General features: G+C 43.9%; 1 protein-coding gene across 5 annotated transcripts; it reads left to right on the top strand.

Annotated features, from left to right (window-relative positions):
* Positions 1–2064: 2064 nt before the first annotated feature.
* LOC115537185 (toll-like receptor 13) lies at positions 2065–11874 on the top strand. Of its 5 annotated transcripts, none has more exons than XM_030348903.1 (5): positions 2100–2216; positions 4648–4704; positions 7114–7258; positions 9956–10073; positions 10659–11874. In XM_030348903.1, the coding sequence occupies exons 4-5, from the start codon at positions 9967–9969 to the stop codon at positions 10927–10929; spliced, it is 378 nt and encodes a 125-aa protein (XP_030204763.1). In that variant the 5' UTR covers positions 2100–2216; positions 4648–4704; positions 7114–7258; positions 9956–9966; the 3' UTR covers positions 10930–11874. The 5 variants fall into 5 exon arrangements, with proteins under 5 accessions (XP_030204761.1, XP_030204762.1, XP_030204765.1 ...); XM_030348904.1 differs by having other exon boundaries at positions 2100–2220; XM_030348901.1 differs by having other exon boundaries at positions 2065–2216; positions 4648–7258.
* The last annotated feature ends 12953 nt before the right edge of the window (positions 11875–24827 follow it).

Below are 24827 nucleotides of genomic sequence, written 5' to 3'. Positions count from 1 at the left end.
TGTCACAGAAAACGATCATTTCTAAAAACTCCGGCCAAAGTGGAGATTTCTGAAAACGCTGGTTATGTGTTGTCGTGTCAACGGGGGGAAACAGGGTTTTAGGTTCTGAAGCGTCACATTATGCGCCAGGAAATGCTTAACGTCATATGAGCGCCCTATGTTTACAGTTTGTTTGTTACAGGAAGACGCTCGTGTTATTCGTTGTTGTTGATTCTGCGTATTCTGATTGGCTTGCATGGCATTAATTGCGCTCAACGGCGTATTTATGCGTTTTGATGTAAACGACAACTTTTTTGAAAACGATATTGTGTGCACAATGTTATTTTTGAAAACGGAGGGGGGGAAATATTTGTTTCAATAAATACCCTGCTACGTATAAACGTGGCCTAAGAGTTCAGGGTTGAAAAGCAAATCTGGGTTTTCGGTTTCAGAACAGGTGATCAGCGTTGGGTTAATCAACTCTAAGTGTGGTCACTCTGGGGAGGGCGTGCCTGTTGACTATAAAGAGCCATCATCATTGGATCTCTGATAACATGATCAAACATGGACCAAAAGCGTAGATCCACTTACCTTTCCCCCACGGAATTGGAAATTCTAATGAACGCGTATGCCGAGCGAGAGAGAGCTTGGCAGGAAATAGCTGAACAAGTCAATGCATTAGTAAAATAAAATAAGAGGAAAGTTTAATATCTTCCACTTTTTCAATATGTAAATTGTGTGTGTGTGTGTGTGTGTGTGTGTGTGTGTGTGTGTGTGTGTGTGTGTGTGTGTGTGTGTGTGTGTAATTCATACAGTGGTCAAGATTGGAGGTAAAACACACCAAATGTGCTGCGTTCTATGAGAGGAGGAGCGGTGGAAATCGGTGGTATCAAGCCAAATCCGACAGACCCCCGTCCTTCACAATAATGCAGAACCCAATCCGCGTCTACTCAAGGCATGAAACATACCCATATCTAGGCCATAAATTCAATGTCGCTGGCGACTGGGAAGAACAGGTCAAAGAGATGACTAATGACTACACTGTCAGACTCGACCTCATCGATTCATCCCCCCTCCCAATTCTAATGAAACTCCAGGCAATCAGAGAAGTCGCTCTCTTAAAAATCCAACACCTGTTTGCAAACATCCATATACCTCAGAACATTCTCACAGAGATGACAAACAAGACGGTGAGCCTGGTGAGGAAATGGCTTGGCTTAAACACCCACTTGACCCGTGACATCATCTTCCAAGCCCGCGGAGATGGAGGTCTCGGAGTCCCAGACATTGAGTGGGTCTACACAGCCACCAGAACCAACAACCTCCTCAAGATGCTCAACTGCGACGACGTAACGGTCCGGGAAATGGCCTGTGAATCACTCCTCCTGCATATGCAGCGACGCAAAATCCCACCTGCGAAGGAGAATGAGCGGCAATTCCTCGGATTCAAAATAAAAGATAATGGAAAACTGGACATCATAACTGCAGGCTTGGGTGTGCGGTCAGACTGGATGGATCTCAATGACCTGTGACACCGCTCAGGAATAAATCTGAAGTGGGCGGGGCCCGATGGTACACCTGTTGCACTGAACTCTGTTGTCACGGACCCGCTCATCAATGTATGCGCGACCTGTGAACAGGAAGATGGGCAACACGAGCTGTCAATCAAAACAGCAAGAGCCACAATGCTAAGAATGAAAGTAGAAGAGAGTGCACAGCATTGGACTAGCTTAAGCCTGCAGGGCAAACTGGCACTGCTACCCTTTGCAAACCACTCTGTGTCCCACTCTATCCTCTCAAACACGACCATTGGCGAGGACGTCCTTATCTTTTGCATTAAGGCCCGCTTACAGGTATTGCCAACTAAATACAACCTGGCAATCTGGTATCCGTCACAACACAACCCACACTGCATCCTACATCCCACCCCAGACAATAAAGAGACAATCCAAATTCCGCAAAAACAAATGTTTCCCGTTTATCATCAACGTGTTTAACCTTCAAGGATGATGGAGGATGAGGAAACGATATGTAGTGTCAGTTCCCTTTAGATAATTACCCTTTTCTTACTTAATTTGACTACACCCTTTTGCTTCCTCATTTATAGCCCAATATATCACACAAAAAAAGCCATTGCAAACCAGCTTTTGGCAAAAACACATTATGTGAGTTGCCATACGCATCAGGAAGGAGAATACATCGAGAAACATTTGTTTTTGCGGAATTTGGATTGTTGGGTATGTAAGTGTTTAACTTAATCAAACTTTGGTTTGCACGAAAAGCTTTGTTTCACTACAATATAGTTAAAACTCTAGCATAACATACTTTTCTGCAAAAGGGAAATTAACATATTAACATTTCAATCCTATGTTGAGTTTGGACTATATTGTTACAAATTTATCATGAAAATTTAAAGGCTTTTATAATGAAGATCAGTGTTTCCCCCAGTAAATGTCTTAGTCAAGGTGGTCAAGGAGCGGGGGGGGGGGGGGGGGGGGGGGGGGTCTCCCTGGTTAAATTCAATTAAAAAAGCTTGATGTCACGACCATTGTTGTGAACACCGATGCATTATTGATCTTTATTTTTACACCTGATGGAAGTATGTTTTCTTTCCCTACGAGAGTTTTCTACTTTGTTAATGCATAATAATTTAAAAAAAAAAAATATTTTTGATAATTTTTTTATTTATTTTATATACATTGGTAGTCAAGGCGGGGCCCTATTGTTGATAAGGCGGCCGCCTTAACAACATAGTGCTGGGGGAAACACTGGAAGATTATAATCATCATTATAAGAAACCGTTGGAGAGGAGAGATCAGACCAGTTGAAAATCATATATTTATATATATATATATGTGCGGTCAAGCGATTCAAATATTTAATCGTGATTAATCGCATCATTGTCATAGTTAACTCGCGATTAACCGCAATTAATCGTTTGTTTTTTTTGGTTTACACAAGGACGCTTGCGGGTAAAAACGACAAAATATTTGATCGGAAGTGCCTTTCGTTTAGATGGTGATGCCATTTTTGGGGCCTAAAAACGCAAAAAAACTGAAACCACCCTCCAGTATTATTTGATTATTCCCATGCGTCGGACCTTCAAGCTGCTCTGGGTACTCTAATACAATTACAGGAGTCTTTCCACGAAATGTACAGGATATGTACAGATAGTATTACTGAACAGAGAAGGATCTTTTTTGGTTTTCGTGGCGCGGATAAGAGAAGCAGGAAGATTCTACGCATGCGCTCAGACATGGCATGCATACCCAATCGAATTACACACACTTTTGCGTCACCATATGCACGCAGATTTCCTCCCGAAAACGCTTGTCTAAACGCAGATTAAAAAGTGGAGACGCAACGCCACTTTTGCGTCTTCTGTTCAGACCATCATCATGTAAACGTAGCCTAAATATCCCTTGATTTCGTGCTGCTAGCATTTTAGTGAGATCAGAGTGTGTTGAGAAGGACAGTAATAGAATATATTTGGTAGAAAACGTTTGACCAATGAGGAAACACTTTCCTTGCGCACGGCTTATGTTTTCTACCATGACAACCGAGCCAAGATGCAGGAACAACAGTAGTAGTATGTATGTTAAACTGCAAATTTAGCTCAAAGGTGCGTGCTTGTAGATAAGACATGCAGTCTAACATACTTTCATGCTTTACATGGTTATAAAACATACTGTATGTATACCAGATCCTTTAACATAGAGGAAGGTTAAAGCATCTTTAACTCTGCTCTATTGTTTTATACTACCATTTTATATCTGCCCATTTCGCACCTTGCACTCCAAACCGTCCTTTGAATTGGTAACCCTCTCCTGTAGGGTATTCTTTCTCAAGGTTTCTTCCCTCTGGGGTTGGGGATTTCCTTTCTTTCATTCCAGATATTTTTATACGTTTCATAATTATTTTTTTTGATAAATGTCCCTCTCTCTCGTTTCGTTCTGTGGAGCACGAAAATTGTCTGGGAAACGCTTCCATTCAAAATGCGTTGGTTTGCATTTTGTTTTGTGGAGCACAAATAATTTGTTTCAGTTATTGAGGACTCTCTCTCTCTCTCTCTCCTGAGAAACACTCCGATTCAAAATACATGGGTTTACATTTCGTTCTGTGTAGCACGAAAAAGTCAGAGAAACGCTCCCATTTAGAATGCATTGGTTTACATTTTGTTCTGTGTATAACGAAACAAGTCGGACAATCGTGCTCTGGGACACGATTCAATAGATCGTGTGATACCGAGTTGTAGCCTGGCTACAAACCGGTATCTGGCTATTGCCAGACCAAGCTCAATCGTAGTAAGCACGTTGGTCAGGGGAGGCTGCTTTCATTTTCTTCAGCACAAGAGGCGTGATCGACGGGCCTATAATGAATCTGTACACAATTGGATGCCTGCCGTCGCTTCCCTGTCATCATTGTGTTAAACCAGCCAATAGTGCACCAGGGGGAAAAGCCAGCTTGGTGATTGGCTCCCGCAAAAGCGTATCAGAAGCAGAAAGAATTGCTCTTCTCCTCTGCAGGGCGAATTCATATCGCCGGTAGAATGGGCTGGGGGAACCCATTCTAACCGGGTTGGATATAAGACACATGTTTTAATTCCAGAATATCAAAAGCAGATTGTAATGACCGCTGTCTGTGTACCTTTGTGTGTCTGTTTGACAGATTTTTCGGATCCCTCGGACTGAAAGAAATTGACGAACAAAATCAAAGATCCACTTGGTAGGACTGGAGATCCATTGCCTTGGAAATGACCAACATTAAGAAAGTTCTTTGTGTGCTGGAATGAAAACGGAAATGGCGATGCCAATAAGGGGAATTAGTTTGTGTTCATTTGGAATATTATGTTTCCTTTTGAATCTGAACAGTTTTATTTCTCCAGCTGCTGGTTACATGCTGAAGGATTGCAGGGTCACAAGGACCACACAGGCCATCTGTCAGAAGAATAGTTTCAATGCATTTCCAAATGACATTCCACTAATAGTCACAAGTATAGACCTGTCTCAAAACAACATTTCTAAACTAAATAATGCAGATTTGAAAAATTTACCAAATCTGTTGCGCTTAAACCTGAAATGCAACTCTATCTCCATAATTGAATCTGGCACTTTTTTTGTTCAAATGTCTCTAGAGGTGTTGAATTTAAACAGCAATAGGCTTTGTAAGCTAGAGGAGGGTATGTTTGATGGCTTAGTCAATCTCACAGAATTGCGTCTGTCTTTCAATAACATCCAAACATTAGCACCGGCCTCTTTCAAGTCTCTGAGCAAGCTTACATTTTTGGACCTAGGCCATAACAAACTGCGGAACTTAGCGAACATCTTGAATCATACACCACATTTACAAATCCTGAACATTCCAGCAAACAAAATTTGCAATTTTCATTCATGGGAGCTGTCAAATACGTCTACAGAACTTGTTTCACTTGATTTGTCTCAAAATCAGCTTATGGTCTTTAGCCTCACTGCACATATCTTTCCCAACCTCAAATTATTGAACCTTGAAGGTGGTATGAAGAATGGTATCGTCTGGGAGGTGAACAACACATCGTACCTTAGTGGCGTGTCCAAACTAGATATCAGTGGGGTTCACTCCTCCTTAGGATTTCAGGAAGTTCTAGAGACATTTAACTCCTCACTGATGTATCTGAAGTTAAACCATATGAATAACAACCTGCGGGTTCTCATCAAAATTTCCTGCAAAATTCCATCGCTGACCTCTCTTGAAGTCCGAAATAACAGCATCAAAGTTATTAGATCAGACATGCTGCACTTGTGTACTAATCTTAACATATTGGACTTGGGGACGAATGAGATAACTGACATCTCTGACAATTCATTTCAATCTCTTAGGAAGCTTAACATTTTAATATTGAAGTCTAACCGTCTAACATCGGTCCCCTATGCCATAAGGAAAACTGAAATCTCAAAACTGGATCTAAGCTTCAATAACATCAATGTTCTTGGCTGTTATGATTTGGCCAATATGACCTGTCTCAGAATTCTTCAGCTAAATGAAAATCATCTCTTGAATCTAAAGGAATGTGTTTTCAAAGATTTGGTCAATTTAAAGCACTTATGGTTGCAAAACAACAACATTTATCAATTAAACGGTGCCTTCCAAAAAAACATGCCAAAACTCCAAGAGCTTTACTTGTTTAACAATCAACTCATAGATCTAGATCAGGGAGAATTTAAAGATTTGAATTCCCTCAAGATACTGTCATTACAAGGAAATAAATTAAAAGAACTTAAAAAGGGGAACTTTAATGGATTGTCCAATCTTACAAATCTTAATCTTGAATCAAATGAAATAGAGGAAATTCACAACGGTACTTTTAGTGACTTGAAAGCTTTGCAGAAATTGAATTTGATGACCAATCACCTTAAATATAGATCGGAAGAGCCTATTGAATATCCACCATTTGCTGAGCTTTCACAACTGGAATCATTGCTTATTTCAACTCAACGCAGGCGACTTAAGAGCGCCCTACCTCAAAACTTTCTCAAAGGCCTGACAAATCTTTCGGTACTCAATATCAGAAGTATGCAACTTACATCCCTACACCCACTCACCTTCAACTATACTCCTAATTTGAATAAGCTTTATATGAGCTCAAATGATTTCACAGACCTTCCAGACAATTTATTTTCCCCGATTCAAAAACTTAAAAGTCTTTACATTTCACGGTTAAACCTGAGGTCTCTCGATTTTCTGCTCCTTGCCCACCTCACAGAGCTGGATTTCTTGCAGGTGAGGAAGAATGCATTTTCTGTGATTAGAGAACCAGTGATGCAGTCTCTGTCAACACTTGTATACCTGGATATGCAGGGTAATAGCTTCACCTGTAACTGTGACAACGCATGGTTCCTCAAATGGGTTAAAAACAACAATCAAACACAAGTGTATGATGCGTACAACTTTGAATGCAACTACCCTCCAGACCTCAAAGGAAAAAAACTTTTGGAGATTGACGTTGAATCCTGTACAGTAGACATTGGCTTCATCTGTTATATTTGCACGGCATGCGCGGTCATCATGACCATAGCAGTCTCCTTCACCAAACATTTCCTGCAATGGCATCTGGTCTACACGTACTACCTCATGCTGGCATTCCTCTACAACTCAAAGCACAAGGACAAGCGTGCTCATCAATACGACGCCTTCGTCTCCTACAACGCAAACGACGAGGGCTGGGTGCTGGGGGAGCTGCTGCCCAAGCTGGAGGATGAGCAGGGCTGGAGACTGTGTCTGCACCACCGAGACTTCCAGCCAGGTGAGGAGCCCTATCCTGAACACCCTCTGCACCTCCATTAGCATACATGGTAGCCTACACTATTTCATATATCGTACATGCCAGTGGATATGCTATTAGATACGGTGGCGGATGGTGATCAAAAATGATGGTTGGGCACAGTAATAGACAGGGGGTCTGTCGTTATCCCCCCCCAATAAAAAATATTGAATTCAACAGATTAGATTTCCTGTATTCTGGTGCATTTTGGGGATGGCCACTACCTATTTACCTACTATTCATTCAGATTCATAGCCTACATCCTGACTTTCAGGGCCTGGACAAGCTTGCACTGCATATACAGACCTACTTTATGGCAATTCCACCAGCCATTTCTATTTGACCCATTGTTGTTATTCTGATATTGAGACAAATCATGATCACTGTCCTATAGCGTCAATCTTTAGAAAGTTTGCAAAAAAGAAATTCAATTAGGTGCATTTCCATCAAGTGGTTGGAGCGGCAAACTACACACATTCCAGGGCTTGTCGTATCATTTTGATAACATCCTCTCTTCCTGATATATTGTGGAAATGCGTTGTTTTCCATCTAAAATAATGTTTTTTTCTTCGATGAGAGCAAGGAAAAGTTTTGCCTCTTCAGCGGTCCACATGCATCTATTATTATCGCAGCCTTTATAACACTGATACTCCAGGGTCTATAGCTTATAACCACGTTGTCTGTTTACAGTTTAATTCATTTTTAACAATTTACCGTTTTGAAGGCTGAACAGACAATTGACTGGAATTACTTCGTAGGCTTCCATATATCAGGGATTAATGGACACGGTTTAATGAAAGGATATGCAAACATAGACATTCTATATCATAGGATGTCTATGGATACAAATGCTTAAAATATATACAAGTTGTCGTCGGCAGGGTTGCTATGGCCGGTCGTTATGCGGAAATCTGAAGGACGTCGTCAGTCCTGTTTGTTCAATGTTCGCTACATCACAGCTGTTTAGAAAAGTGTGTTACCATCTCCCATTTTGAGCATTTACTCTCTTTCGCATTCCTCAAAAACCAACTCAAGCGAGCGGATAAACGTTTTTGCGAATTAGAGGATTTTTGTTTGAATTTTTGTGTTTCCATCACCGTTTACTGAATCGATATCTGAAAATTTGCAAAAAATCTGGGGGATGGAAGCGCAGCTAATGTCTACTTCAAATGCATTTAGAAATATGGGACAGTTGCTTCCATTTTGTTTAAAATGAAGCCGAAAGACTATATTTATATGTAACTTACTTGCTCCTTTAAATTGCTCCTTTATTGCATTGGTGGCATTGGTGGACAGGTCAATTGACTGGTCCTTACTATCAAAACCACAAATAAAATAAGACAAATGAATCATATCATCCCTCCTCCCACTTCTTTTCCTCCCATTCTTCAACCTTAAATTCTTGCCTCTCCCCATCACATTTATCCATTTCAAAATCTCATTCCTGACTTGATGCCATTTTTCGCCCTGTAAGAGTAGGAGTGGTCTGTGAAGTAACCTGTCCAACTAGAGGATTGTGGGGCTTTGTATCTTGTCTCATGTCAACTGGTTATATTCTACTCACTCGCACTCTTCTGTAGGTCCAATATAAAAAATCGAATGTGGCTCAAAACAGGGTTCTAATTTGAACAGATTTAGTTTGAATCCGCACTACTCGCAGATTATTATATTATTATATATACACCCTTTCTGACATTGTGTATTTGACCTATTTGTATTCATTCCAAGGCTGCTCTGGCTTTATATTTATAATTTCTTTGCAGATTGAAAGACAACCGCATTGCATTGTGTAGTTCAATGCAGGAGCAGTTTCAAAAGAAAGATAATCTTATTTTTTTGTACCAACAGCGACGGCTCCTGCATTTTCTTAGTTTGTTGGTAGGTTTTATATTTTATGAATCTTTCTCACAAACTTGTGACCTATACACGGATAATTGGGCAAGAACTTACATTCATGAAATATAAAACTATAAGCAATGGTTAGTTTGAACACATTCAAAGTAAATCTCTTAGATTCACAGAATATTATGATTTGTTGAAATATAAATAATTTAAACGACATTTTGCATTATTCACATGAAAACCAATTTTATACGTTTATTTCTAACTCATTATCAAAGCACGAAAATGTCACTTTAGTGTTTAGACCATAAACCAAGTCATTATATCTAGTTTTATCCACTTATATTTTTAATCAGTGGTTTTGGCTCCAGAAGAAAAATGCTTACAGAACAGAAGGGCTAATGACAGTAACAATGTTACAGTCGTTAGCACGTAAACTATGGTTAAAAAATGGCTAACACTGACTGACTCAGTGGTCTCACTAATCAGACTTTTTACTTATATCGTAAGTCTGATGGAAGACGAGATCAAGAACGGTGTGTTTCACTTTCTTTAGATTAATTTGTTTCAACCAATCGTGTTGCTTGAGGAAGCATTTGGTTTCTGGCCAAGGCTCTGTGCTGTCTCATCCAAGAAGCTCTGAAAAAAAAGGTCGCTCTGCTGGATCTGAGCTAACTGACTAACCTACCTGATCTTAAGCAACGGCCGTTTGGCTATTGCGAGAATGGACCCACACGGCTGGAAAAGCTAAATATATTATAACAGAGTTTAGACAATGTATAATAATAATAATATAAAATCATGAATAATGTATTGTAAATAACCAATGCTTTTCAGGCAAACCAATCATGGAAAACATTACAGACTCCATCTATGGCAGCCGGAAAACCATCTGTGTGGTCAGTCGCGATTACCTGCAGAGTGAATGGTGCTCCAGAGAGATCCAGCTGGCAAGGTAAGAACCCGGAGTTTACATGCATCCATTGCCCTAGTTTACATGCATAGGGAGTGGTTTAGGGCACTCCCGGCTTATTTCTGACCAATTGGGGTATCTTTGTCGCGACTGGTTTTGGGAATCCATATTGGCTATGAATCACAGGTACTTCAAATGCAACACCTTTGGTGGAGAAATGTAGGAAGGCGGGGGGAGAAGAATATTGCTTCAAAATCTTTTTTTTCTGCTCTCTTTGTAACTCTCAAATCATATTTACACCAGCTTTAAGGCCTCAGTAGTAAGGTAAACCCATCGGGCATCTGTCACTCTATTACACTAGCAGTCCAATTCAACAGTGGAAACATGCTCCCTGCTACAGCACTCAGCTCCATTAAAGTCCAGATGATCAGAAGGAATACTTGAGTATGGTAAGCAAGTATGGACCAATACAACCATGTGGATGCTAGGTATGGTTGATGCAGTGTTGGGTGAGGGCGGGTGCCCAGGGGTACAATGAGGTCTTCATAGGGGCATGAGCCCAGCCCAACCTTCCCCTGAAGGTTAATCCGCTCACATTCAACCATTCTCCCTGTTTCCATTCCCCAGCTTCCGTCTGTTTGACGAGCAGAAGGACGTGCTGATCCTGGTGTTTCTGGAGGACATACCCATGCAGCAGCTGTCTCCGTACTACCGCATGAGGAGGCTCCTGAAGAGAAAAACCTACCTGAGCTGGTCCCGCGCAGACGCACACCCAGACCTGTTCTGGGAGAAGCTCCGGCAGGCCCTGGAGACACAGGAGCACCCAATGGGAGAGCATCTACGGCTCACCATTGAGGACGGACCCCCTGGAGAGAGACAAGACCAGTCAAAGGTTTAGAATTGCTGTGGGGGGGGGGGGGGGGGGGGGGGGGAGTGAAACAGTTCCCCTTGCTGGCTTTTTTAGTTTAAACTCATTATTGGCTGTGTCTTCTTATTCTGGTTATTTGTACATCTGGAAAAAAAAACTAAAGGCATTTATTTACTTTGGATGTTTTCAAATTATTTAGAGATTATTAACCTGTTGTATAACGATATGACTCTGGGGCACGCGCCTGCTCCTATGTATAGTAGGCGTGGCCTATATGACGTAGTACATGCTCTGGTGGCTATGATATTAGAGCCTGCTTCCGGCTTCCTCATGTGTGATGATGCTGCCATCTTGTGGCCATGAGCAGTTATTACAGTTTATATGTTTGGTCCTTCTTCCCTTGTGGCTATGTGCAGTTATTACAGCTTATATGTTTGGTCCTGCTCCCTTGTGGCTATGTGCAAGTATTACAGCTTAGGTGTTTATTTTCATGACACTTGCGGCACCCTGAACTCAGCGACCACACCCACGGTCGCCACAATATTAATAACAACAATATTGGAATTGAAAAATTTAAATAAACATGAAGTAGATGCAGTACAGTGTTGATAGACCTCAGGGTTTCCCCCAGCACTATCTTGTTAAGGCGGCCGCCTTAACAAGACTAGGGCCCCGCCTTGACTACCAATGTATTGAAAAAAAAAAAAAAAAAAAAGTTAAAAAATAAATAAATAAAAATGGCATTCGTAATACTCAGGCAATACTGTTTACAACATTAGTCGTGCCAATCAAGTTTTTTGAGTGTAATTGAGACGGCGACATCTGGTGGTTGAATATATTGTTGCATAGTCTATCATAGTCACCTGTCAATCTACCGCCAGTGACGTGCGGTGAGGTCAGTGAGTGGGTAGGCACTGAGTTCTGAAAGCCAGATTTCTCTAAACCTATATATTGTTAAATCAAAAACAATAAACAAACAGGCACGCACGGCCGATTTCAAATAAGTTCCTCCCTTTCACACACACACACACACACACACACACACACACACACACACACACACACACACACACAGACAGGACGTATATGAAATGTCACGACGGTGACTTCAGGTTTGCCCGTAGCCTACTGTAGTTTGGACTAAATGATTAAACATCGCATCCATCGACTTAACGGACCCCTCCCTCACACCGAGGGCCGAAAAAACGTAAGGCAACAAGTCAAACCTTTGCCGATTCAAACTACCGGTACTACTTCTATTCAACTTAAAAATAAAAGACAGCATTCATCATTATGTAGGACTACAGCATAACTGATGGCAACTCCACTCCATAAACTTTATCTTAATAGATAAAGTACCAGTAGCATATGCCCCATGGACCTGTCCAGCTTCAGAATGTAACCATTTATCCACATTGCAGAGCTTAGGTTTGTCCGTCAGTAACAATGAAAACACAACTGCTCAATTGAATGTAAAATGCAGAATGGATTGCACTCGGTATCAATTCATCCAACTTTATTATTAAATAAACCCCAAAAAAGTTTCTGACTCACCAATCTGACTCCCTGGCTGTAGAAATAAGCAATACGATTGTAATCCAGTGACCTCCAGTCTGAAATATCTGCGGGCACGGACACGGCAGCTGCAATGTTGACTTAAAAATCTGCGGCGGTAACGCAACGTGAATGAGCATAGTGGCCTAAGCTGCGTAAATGTCTAGTAATATCTCGATTTTAATTGGTCCATGAATGATATGTAACGTAAAGGCTTATGTGGCATACCATTTACGTAAAAAAGGCACAAAGAATTATGCTTATTTGCGTACATTTTAAATCATACAGAATCAGGTGCGCATGCGCACCTGATTGCCGTCCACAATGAATAGGTGGTTAATTTGAACGGAATCCGACATCACAAACTGTCATCTTCCACAAACTGTCAATCAACCATCAGCTTGATTTTTTCTTAAAAACCGGCTTAAAGCAACAAGGTAAGATCATTATTAACCTTAACTCTCAAATTCAAGAATACTCTTAAATTCAAGAATAAACTTAACTTTACGTTCGAATTTAAAAAAAGTTGAAAACATAGGCTACAGTTATTGAAACCGTACCTGTGCACATGGTTTTATCTTGCAATAGGCCAATATAGCCTAGCTCAATGGATGGCAAAAGACAGCCCAAAATTTTGGGCTTCTTTATGCAAAGAAGCAGGCCAACTTCGCCGTCGTCGGCACCACCTCCTCCACCTCCCCCCCCCCCCCCACCCCCGGATCCACAGCAATCCTTTAAACACAGAGTTAGTGGATGGAACACGGAGTGGGCTATGGACCAAAAATACGCCAGTTGGCTGTATCATACCGAACACGGTGAGTTTTATTTATTTATTATTAATTAATTAATATTTTGATTATAACATTGTAGGGCTTATTAAATCACGAGTCAATGCGTCATTCCTAGGGATGTTCTGCAGAATATGTAGATCTAACCGTCAATCAGCAACACGCGGCCCTACTCAAAGGCCATTCATAGAAATCCCATGCACGAACTATAGACGTGATGCCTTGGATCAGCACATGACGTCCAAGAACCACCCTGCATGTGTGGCCATCACAGCCAAAACCAGCAAAAGTAAGTGTTTCTAAATGATAAATGAATTAACAAACTAAGAATATTTTATTTCTTTTATAATAATAATAATTATTATTATTAATAATTTATTATACAACTTATTGAATATTTCTTAATTAGGTCTGTCAATCATTGAGGCATTTCAACCGACTGTCAACATGGAGCATGAGGCCATAATTGGTGGTTTTAAATGCCTTTACTGGCTTGTCAAGCACGAGATTGCACACCACACCAACTACCCTGCATTGCTTGATCTGGCAGACCTTCTAGGTTGCGAATATTTTTCCAAATTGAGGGTAAGATTTTTCATTATGAATGTATTATGACTGATGACTGAGTATGAATGTAGTTATGACATACTTTTGGTAAAATTAACTGTTAAGGCACAATTTTTTTTCTTCTAGATTGATCAAAGAACAAACTACAGGTCCCACAAAATTGTGGACGACATGCTGCAGATTTTGGCCGAAGTGGTGGACGAGCCCATTTCAGCAGCAATCAAAACCTCAAAGGCTGTAGGCCTGGAAATAGATGAGTCCACAGACATTTCAGTCTTAAAACAACTGGACATTCATGTCAGGTAGAGTAGTTGTCACCTCTTAAGCGCCTTGTGATGTCCTCTCTGTGTAATAAAAACAGGATCAAATTTAATGATGTTATACACATTTCAGGTATACTGACAAAGAAGGGCAGCTCTTCTGCCAGTTCCTGGATCTGGTATCCATACCAGATGGCATGGCAAGAACCATTGCCGAGGCAGTGAAGGAGGTCATTATAGAAAAGGGAATTCCTCAGGATCGGATTTATGGCCTTGGCACGGACGGAGCAGCAGTCATGACCGGTAGAGTGAATGAATGAAGAAAATTTACTTTGAATTTAATGTTGACTATAATGAACAAGTTTGCCTTAATCTATAACTTTTAATGTTTTTAATTTAGGAAAACATAATGGCACAGCCAAATTACTGGCCGACACCTGGCCAGGATTAGTGACAGTGCATTGTGCTGCTCATCGCCTCGCCCTCGCTTGCAAGGATGCTGCAGATGGAGTACCCTACATGAAGACCTTCAGAAAGCACCTGCAAGATCTTGATCTTTATTTTAGGAATAGTGCAAACCGCACTAGTGCCCTCAAAGCAGCTGCCAGTGTTCTCCAAGTAGCCGCCCTCAAAGTGACAGTAAGAGAAACAACTTAACATCGAGTTCCTTATAGCAATATGCATTTAAATGATTCTCCCATTAATCACCTCACATTGCCATCCCCAGGAGGTTAAGGACACTAGGTGGCTGTCTCAAGAAAAGGCCATTTCCAATCTGCAACGGAATCTGCCTGCAGTGCTTGCAACACTTGCGGAGGAGGCAGATCTAAAGAAGGACCCGGTGGCAAGAGGGTTATACACATACTGTGCAACGTACAGATTTGTTGCAGCTGTACATCTCCAGGCTGACATCCTGCCCCACCTGGCCCGGCTCTCCAAATTATTCCAAAAAGAAAATGTGAACTTCATGGCAATTAAGAACCATGTAAGTTGTCATGTTTTTTCAACTGATGTTTATTTCAATTTCTTAATAATTGCATGTCAGTTAGTCATTAAAAATAAAATTATGTTTGATTTGCATGTGTATTTAGGTTCCTGTCACAATTGAGACACTGAGGCAAATAAAGGCAGCCCTGAGGGCTCCTTTTTGGCTCAGGTCAATGAAAAGGTCAACAACCTTAACATTGACGCAGAGGAAGAGAGGGTGAGATGTGACAGAGGTCAGCCCACATCCACCGGGAGGTTTTGGACAAAGTTTCAGAACGAGGTAAGCTCAACGATGAATATATAGAATAATTTTTGAAATATATCTATCATTAATGATTATTTTCTCACGTCCACTGTTTAATAGGTCATGGACCCCTACATCGACCGTCTCGTGGAACACCTGGAGCTGAGGTTCCAGCAAGTGAGCATTCTGGGTGCCTTCAACGCTCTGGGACCACCAGGTCCACAAGCTGACGAGGGTCAGGCCATCTCGGACCTTAAGATGTTGGCGAAGCAGTTTCAGGTCATTCAAGAGACGCCACTGCTCCATGAGTGGCAAAGCTTCAAAGTGCTTGTGACTACTGGAATATTAAAAGTGAGTATTTAAAACCTCTTAAGTTGTTTGTATACGTTAATGCATATCAGTCAGACATTGACCAATTGTTTTCATCCATCAGGACAAATCCCAACTGGAAATAATGAAGGCAATGACATCTCAGTATGATGAGCTACATCAGCTGTATCCAAACCTGTCCCTCCTGTCAGCGATCGTGCTCACGATACCAGTGGCAAGTGTCAATTGTGAGCGAGATTTTTCTGCCATGAATAGGGTAAGCCCATCATCTTCTCACTATCTTAGTTCAAAATTTAAAATATTAAATATACAACATTGACTTCATTCACTCTATGTGTAGATAAAGACAGACCTGCGAAACAGGCTGCAGGGCAAGAGTCTTACAGCCTGCATGAAGATCAGCATCAATGGCCCACCAGTGTCTAAGTTCAATTACAGCAGGGCGCTGGAACTGTTCTTTGCACAGCCACGCAGAATTGCATGCACTGATGCCTCTTGTCAGCTGTGCCGCAAATAAGATCCAAAAAAGGAACTGTAAATAGTTGAATTTGCATACAAAAGTTAAGTGTATTGTCCATTATTTGTATTTAATTTGCACTTTTCTTTAATTTTATTTTGTAGTGTCTGCATGTTTGCACAACATTTGTACCTACTGTTGTTTATTTATATGGAAATAAACAGTCGTTTATTTCATTCATGCGTACTGGCATCTTTGAGCAAAATACCCCCAAATTTTAACTTTAACACCACCGACTGCTTACCACCTTGACTGAGACATTTACTGGGGGAAACACTGGACCTTGTTCAGTGAAAGGGTGGGGAAAGAAGCTGACTTTGTGTCAGCTGGTTCGGCGAACAGTGCCCTGCATCGCCTACCACAGCGAAGGAGGGTGAACAGTTTGTGACCAGGATATGAGGGATCTAGGCCGATTTTTGCTGCCCTTCTCCTGACCCTAGACTGGTACAGGTCCTTGGTGATGGGAAGGTCAGCTTCAATGATTCTCTCCGCAGCCCATATTGTTCGTTGCAGTCTGGCCCTGTCCCGTTTGGTGGCTTACCCAAATCAGACAGTGATCGAGGTGCAGATGACAGACTGAATGATGGCTGAGTAGAAGTAGATGGTCAGCAGCAGATTAAACTTCCTTAGTTGTCACAGTATATCCTCTGCTTGGCCATTTTCTGGACGGAGTAAATGTGGGGACACCATTTTAGGTCCTGTGAAATGGTTGTTCCTAAAGGAATCGACAGTGGACACTATGTCATTCTGGATGGTGAGGGGGGGGGGGGACTTCTCAGAAGTCCACTGTCATCTCCACAGTCTTCTTGTGGTTTAACACCAGGTGGTGCTGACTGCACCATTGGACCAGCTGTACCATCTCCTGTCTGTAAGCAGACTCATCACCATCCTGGATCAAACCAATGACGGTGGAGTCATCTGCAAATTTCAGGAGTTTAACTGACGGGTTCTTTGAGGTGTAGTCATTAGTGTGTAGACGGAGAAGCGCAGCGGGGAGGACACACTCCTGTGGGGCGCCAGTGCTGATGACCGGCTATTGGATGAGATGCTCCCCAGACTGACATGCTGCTGCCTGTCAATCAGGAAGCTGATGATCTACTGAAAGGTGGTGGCAGGCACTGCAAACTGGGTGAGCTACTGATGAAGGATTTCAGGGATGATGGTGTTGAACGCCAAGCTGAAGTCCAACAACAGCAGGGCTCCAGTGTGCGCCTAATTTGGGCGCACATGCGCCTAGAATTCGGGGTAGTGCGACCAAATATTTTATTTGGGCGCACCGGTGCGACTGAAAATGTAAGGAAGAGGCAGTGAATGAAGTATTGATTAGACAGCGATTTCTTAGATACCTAATAAACCGTTGGAACACGCAAGACCGGTAACAATAGCAACGCCGGTAAACAAACCCGCGAAGCCCAATCCAGGGGCCTGTACTACGAAGCTCGATTAGAGGGTTAGCAAGGTATGTTGAGCTGAAAGCCTGGGTTAGCTGTACCATGAAAGTCTATCTCTTTAAGCGTCGCTGTATCACCATGGTGACTTACGCTCGCAACCAAACCTGGTCGGGAGGAGCTTTTCAACGAGTCTACCCGGAGATCGGCTACTTATATCGGCGTGCACAGCTTCCTAGCCCCTCCTCCGATAATGGCGTCACCATTTGTGGGTGTTCCCATGGACCTCGGCGCACTTATCGTACAGGCGTCTCTCCGGAGACAGAGGGTTTTTCGGGACAGAACCGATCCCTTGGCATTGTGTGACGTTATTCTTTATGAGAGATACAGATTCTGCATTTATTTAAGGCATTTATTTAATGGTCAAAAATATTATTAAACAATGGCGTAAATATCGACGGTGCAACCAGTGCAGCTGCCCGGTTGCCCCCCCCCCCCCCCCTCCCGTCAACAACTCAGCGCAAGGCAGGCACGGTCCAACGCGCCCCCCCCCCCCCCCCCCCCCTTCAACAACTCAAAACTTGGGTGCACCATAAATACGTGCTGGTGCACCCAAATTAAAAATTTAGGCACACCAGTGCACCCAAGGAAAAAGTTATTCTGGACCCCTGAACAGGATCCTGGCATACGTCCCTGGGTAGTCGAGGTGGTGCAGTATGTATTGCAGTCCAGTGGCAGCTGGTGGTATTTAAAGTGAGGGAGGAAGGACTGCGCACTTGGTTGCCATTGGCCTGCTTGCACTGTTGGTGTATGGCGGCATAAGAATGTGAGACTCAAGTTGTTTCAGGGTTTTTTGGCGAACTACAAAATAGTAGGGAGGGATAGTTATGTGAATAAAATTGATACAAAGCCACCAGTGGCATCATTGTTTTTTGAAAGCTGGTGGGCAGCATGTCTTTGAAATGGACTACAAGGGCAGAAGGAAACGTTGCAAAGCCTATTAGTCAAATCAGGCCTACTCTTGATTTGTAAAAGTAAAAAAAAAAATCTGGGCATATTGTTGCCCTCAATGACTGAAGTTACTGGTTTTAAATTAGCTATGTTTATTTTCAGTTACAATTGTTTTAAGAAAGGATTCAAGACCAAAAGTGATGCCATTTAAAATGCTTCATGCTCTGAATCATTCACCCTTTCGACACCCTTTCCACAATATCAAACACAGAACGGTCTGAGTATCAAACTAGTAAAAGAACAAGAACATCATTTCAAACAACCTGATCTATAGCATGGTGCCTAGCAAGGAAAGCAGCATAGCAGCACCAACATGATCTTGACACTTGTCGTGTCATTTGGTTGCCCTATCAATATTTTTCACATCAGTGAAACCATGAACAGCCCACGTTGGAGATTTGCCATTATTCATTCATAGCAAACAGGGCCAGCAATACAGTCGATTGCTAGTAATGCTACCAGTAAGCCATGAGTACCTAGAAAACCATGTAGCACCCACAACATTGACGTTGCCATTACTTTAGGTGATCTCGATTTTGGGAAATGGTCTACCTTTTTCTTTGCTCGCTAACTTAGCAATGTAACTCAATGAAAAAAATGCGTTGTGTAATAAAATATGAACAATGTCCAGTGTTTCCAATGTTTCCATTATACACTTAATTCGCAAATGTTAGAATCTCGCTATCGTCCAGATGATTTCACCTGCTTTGCGTCTCTCCTTACGCCAGCCTTCCGAGTTGCACGTTTGACGTCACTTCCGGTCTCGGAGCATTCATAGCGTTCCTGTTTGTCTTTGTGATTGTGTCATGAAATTGGGGGGCGTGTCTACGTTCCCCGGGTCCTACGTTCCCCGGGTCCTACGTTCCCCTCTTTGTATGAGACTGGGGAACATAGGACCCTTTTTTTTTTTAAAAAGGGTCCTACGTTCCCCTCTTTGTATGAGACTGGGGAACATAGGACCCTTTTTTTAAAAAAGGGTCCTATGTTCCCCGGTCTGTTACTTTTTCCACCATTACTGCCAAATTCCGGCCAAGATAACCACCATTGCATGTCTTTCCCTTTTGTGGAAGAGGGAGAGACGTCGGAGAACCCGACGCAGTCTATTCACAATATTGTAATGACCACGGAAGAGGCAGTGAATGAAGTATTGATTAGACAGAGATTTCTCTCCTCCTCCCAGTCTTTTCTCTGACAGGGTGTATGATGGTTCTGAGGAGGAGGACTTGGATGTGGAGACGGTATTCTCTTTGGAGAGTGGGGAGTTTCCCAGTGAGCAGCCTCCCTCAGCCAACCCTTCCGGGCGAGAGCTGGCTCACCTGTTTGGGGAGATTATTGGTAGGGGAACCAAGGCCCTGAACATTGTTCTCCCCGAAAGGCGCTTCCAGCTGTGGACCAAGACCTGGCGCCACTCTCTCGCTCCCCAGGTTCATTGTTTGTGGGTCCCGCTTGACTGAACAAAGACAGTAAGACGATTGAGAGACTGTTGGGTAAGCTGCACAGGTTCACGGCAATGTAATCCTGACTGGCTAATACTGCGGCCATCCTGACTCTGTACACCCGCCACCTCTCTGGTCTCATGCAGAAGCAGCCGGTGGATGCCTCTCTGGCAAGCGAGTTCCAGTCAGCCAAGATGTGCCTGGCTTCGGTGTCCAAGGAGCAGGCAGTGGCATCAGGTATCAGTGCTCGTTGGCTCAGCTCTGGGTGATGAGACGTCGCTGTGCAGAGGAGGTGTCAGAGTCCCTCGGCAGTCGGGGGTAGCGGGCAAGGCCCCCGCAGCGCCTGCAACTCGGGCGCCGTCTCAGTCAGTAGATCAGGCCTAGGGCCCGGGAGACGCCAAACACCGGCTCCAAGCGCCCTGGGGGCATGGTGAATTCCCAAGAGGTGGTCGGAGGGGGCCATCTGCTAGCAGACGGGGGCCCCCCAGACGCCCGCATCGTTCCTGACGGTTTGCGGGCCAGCCGGAGGGCTTGGCTCACTCTGGCGGTATACCCATGGGTGGTCTCTACCATGACTCAGGGGTACCGCCTGCCGTTCAGGCGCAGGCCCAGGGTAGTGAGATCTCCGATCTTTACCACGGTGGCCAACCAACTACAAGCCCAGACTCTGCAAATGGAACCGTCTACCCTCTTAGAGAAGGGGAAGATCGGGGAGGTTGAGCGCTCTGACCGCCAAGCTGGGTTCTTCTCTCGATATTTCCTCATCCCAAAGAAGGATGGGGGGCTTTGCCCTATCTTAGACCACAGGGGGCTCAACAAGTATCTCCACCCCCTAAGATGCAGGTTCTTGACGGTTCTGCGGGTTCGGCAGACCATCAAGGCAGGGGATTGGTTCGCGACCATAGATCTGAAAGATGCCTATTTTCATATTCCGATCTGACCAGGGCATTGGTATTTCCTGAGATTTGCTTTCGAGGGTCGGATCTTGCTGGGGGACGCTGAGGGCGGTTTGTCTAGCCCTAAAGCACTTTCTGCCGCCGCTCATGGGTCAGCATGTCATAGTCAGAACCGACAGCACAGTGACAGCTGCGTACATCAATAGGCAGGGGGGTTTGGGCTCCCCAACCCACTGCAAGCTGGCAACACCTCTGTGGCTATGGGCTCATCCACAGTTGAGTTAATTTAGGGCCGTTCATGTGCCATGGCCCCTTAACGTGTCGGCGGACATGTTGTCCAGAGGGGGACCGAGTCCAGGTGAGTGGAGACTCCACCCCCAGGTGGTTTAGGGAATCTGTTCCCGATTTGGCAGGTCGGAAGTCGTTTCTTCTCCCTGAGGAAAGACGATCCTCCCCTGAATGGGATGCACTGGCACACCCTTGGCCGCGGACCCTGCTCTACGCCTTCCCCCCATTAACCCTCCTTCAAGCCCTTCTGTACAGGGTACAAATGGAGCAGGTGAGGCTAATCCTGGTTGCACCGTTTTGGCTTCACATGTCTTGGTTCTCGACGATTCCTACCCTACTAGAGGGTTAGCCATGGATGCTTCCTCTCAGGGGGGATCTCCTGTCTCAGGCAGGCGGGAAATTGTTCCACTCCTTCCCAGCAGGGCTTAGGCTGGTAGCCTAGCCCCTGAGAGGGGCCGCCTCCTGGCCCTAGGGATACCAGAGGCGGTGGTGCGGACGATGCAGGAGGCCTGAGCGCCATCAACTAGGGCAGCCTACACTTATCCATGGCGAGTATTCACAGGGTGGTGTCAGGCACACCAGACAGACCCCTTCTTGGCCTCAACCCAGGACATCCTGCTCTTCCTGCAGTCACGGTTGGAGGGCCGTAAATCCACAATCAATCTGAGAGGCATGCTAGCAGCTATCAAGGCAGTCATTATCGGAGAGATTGCCATTAGTGAGGATGGTTGCTCCATGATCTCCTGATACCTAAGAGGGGCACGAAGGCTTAAAGCGCCCAGTAGGGGTCCTCAGGTACCACCCTTGGACTTGGATCTGGTCCTTGAGGCTCTACGGTATCCACCTATTGAGCCCCTCGGCAATGTGGACCTTAAGTGGCTCTCTCTTAAAACGTCTTTCCTCTTGGCAATCACATCGGCTAGAAGGATAAGCGAGCTCCATGCGGTGTCCGACCACAGGGACTGCTGTACTTTTTCTCCGTAAGGGTTGAAGGTGGTTCTTCTCCCCAACCAAGCCTTCTTGCCAAGGTGCTGTCTGATTTCCAACTGTCCCTGACCATAGAGCCGCAGTTCCTTCCTGTCTCAGCAGTGGACCAGCTAGCACTCTGCCCTGTAAGGGCCCTGTCAGAGTGTATCAGCGCACTAAGCCGCTAAGAAAGTCAGACCAGCTCTTTGTATGTTTTCACACTAGTTGTTTGGGTTCTTTCTCACCGAGTTGTGGACACCCTCCAGCAAGGTTACACCCTTTCGGGCGCTCCTGCCTCCTCCAGGAATCAAGCACAATCCCGCAGCGTGTCGACCTTTTGGGCTTTGTGGCGGGGAGCCTCTTTTGCCATCATATGCTTGGCAGCCACTTGGTCCTCCCACTCCACGTTCACCAGATTTTACCGTCTGAATGTGGCAGCGGGACCCTCCTTCGCGGAGCAGGTACTTGGCGTGGCTAGGACTCAGAGGTAACTCTGAGCCCTAAATTGGTCAGCCTTGCGTCTTGCGGGCTGACCTGGACTGCTTATCTGCACAGAGTTGGCCCTTGCACCTGGCGGGGCTATACCTGTGTTCCGGGGTTGGGTCTTGGATCTGGCAGACCCGCCGAAGCAGCCTTCTGCCTTTCAGGCTTGGCCTTTGCGCCTTGCGGGGCATCATCCCAATTGGCATGTAAATAGTGTACATTTGTAAATAGCTCTTTGGGTTCACATGGTGTTGGGTATGCTTCACATCCGCTGTGTTGCGCTTTCAAAATAAAAACATCCGATATTTTGCGGTATAATTTTTGGGTGGGACAAATCTGCCTGTCTCGAAAATTGGTGGGGACACGTCCCCTCCGTCCCCCCCGGTTCCTACGCCCTTGCAAGTGGGTTCCCCGTACAGTAGGGTCATCAGACGTCCTCTTTTGCCCGACATGTCCTCTTTTTGAGACCTAAAAATGTGTCCGGGCGGAATTTCAAAATTGTCCGGGATTTATTAAAACCTCATACATGTTCACATTGAATTTGTGTTGCGTTTCTCTGGGTCGTTCACAAACTAGTTAGGCTACGCCCTCGATCCCGTACTCAGTTATATTGGTTTTGCATTGGTGGAAGTGAGAAGGGGGAGTGGTGAAGAAGAGCCTTCGGATTGCATGGTTTGATTGTAGAGTTATCCTCATGTTTTGTATTTCTTTTTTTTGTGTTATTGTTTCATAGGGACAAACATTAACACATTTCTCAAGAGAGTCCTGGCCAAGAAGGCAGCATACAAACATTTAAAGTTTCACATTAAAAACAACAAAAACACAAAATTTCACACTAAAAACAAGACACAAAACACAATAAAAAGTCACAAAGCATCTATCTAATTGGCAGTAAGTAAATGGACTGCATTTATATAGCGCTTTTCTAACCATTGGCCACTCAAAGCGCTTTACAATATTGCCTCACATTCACCATTCACGCACACATTCACGCACCGACGGCGGGGTCAACAATGCAAGGCGACAGCCAGCTCGTCGGGAGCTAACAGTCAGGGTTAGGTGCCTTGCTCAAGGACAACAGACACTCAGCTAGGAGGAGCCGGGGATCGAACCAACAACCTTCAGGTTACCAGCCAACCCGCTCTACCTCCTGAGCTACTGCCGCCCGCATATTCCTCTACTGGTGTTACTTCGGCCAATAGCCTATGCAGCGTTGTTTCGGGCCAATAAAGCACATTATTATACATTAGTCACCATGTCTGTTGACACATTTGTATCATACCCCCCCCCCCCAATCAGGTCACCCTAATTTATCATATCAGACCCCCGTCACAACCCTAACCAAACCCCTGCCGCCGCTCTCGCCAACAAAATATCACTCTGAACTCAGTTCTAAACCCGAGAGCCCTGGAAATATGATCTGAGGTTCTTGGACGCAGTGAAATAATCGGGTAATATCATTAGTTATGATACATTTAATTAATATCTCATAATGCATTATGAACACTGCTTCTGAGGATAACGCTTGTTCTCAAGTGAGTATAAGAATTATTATAATTCCTATTAAATCTTTCCAAATTTGGTACATCCAATTTCATAATTTCAGCAGTAAATACATGATTGTTCTTAAGAAACCCTTATTAACCTGTATCTTCCAAGCATAATTGGATTGATGTGGTAAAGTATGGATCGACCTTTTCCTGGTATGTGAGTGTTGTAAGTCATCCAGCCTGCAACTAGAGAAGCTAGCCTATGAGGTGAGAGGAAAGCCAAATAAGTTTAGTAAGATATGGGATAATTCGTGCAATTTCCAGAAAGTAATCAAGAAAAGAAAGAGTCATAGAATAAGTGACTGTAGAAAGGAAAATCCGATGGTTCACATTGATGTGAAAAATATGAGCCGTCCTTTTTACATAATAAAATGTCCGAGAATTAAAAGGAGAAATTATTGTTTGAAAAAAGTTAAGCAGAACTCAGTGAGTGATGTTCTCTAAAGTTGACCAATAGGTCAACTAAAGTTGTCTGGTCGCAAATCCTGGGGATGTGAAACACTATGGTGTGTGTGTGTGTGTGTGTGTGTGTGTGTGTGTGTGTGTGTGTGTGTGTGTGTGTGTGTGTGTGTGTGTGTGTGTCGAAAAAAAGGCAGAAGTTAAAACAAGAAGAGACCGTTCCCAGTGAGGTAATTACCCTTTTCTAACATAACTACTAGCGTT

This window comes from Gadus morhua, chromosome 23 (genome assembly GCF_902167405.1).
Source record: "Gadus morhua chromosome 23, gadMor3.0, whole genome shotgun sequence".
Taxonomy (NCBI): Eukaryota; Metazoa; Chordata; class Actinopteri; order Gadiformes; family Gadidae; genus Gadus; species Gadus morhua.
Note: the sequence above shows the minus strand (reverse complement) of the source record. Positions and strands in the feature narration are given on the sequence as shown.

Excerpts from the sequence above, each read along its gene's own strand:
- LOC115537185 (XM_030348901.1), top strand. The coding sequence starts at position 4,768 with ATGAAAACGGAAATGGCGATGCCAATAAGGGGAATTAGTTTGTGTTCA. Across the intron at positions 7,259-9,955 it reads CCACCGAGACTTCCAGCCAG|GCAAACCAATCATGGAAAAC; the intron begins GTGAGGAGCCCT and ends AATGCTTTTCAG. Across the intron at positions 10,074-10,658 it reads AGAGAGATCCAGCTGGCAAG|CTTCCGTCTGTTTGACGAGC; the intron begins GTAAGAACCCGG and ends TCCATTCCCCAG.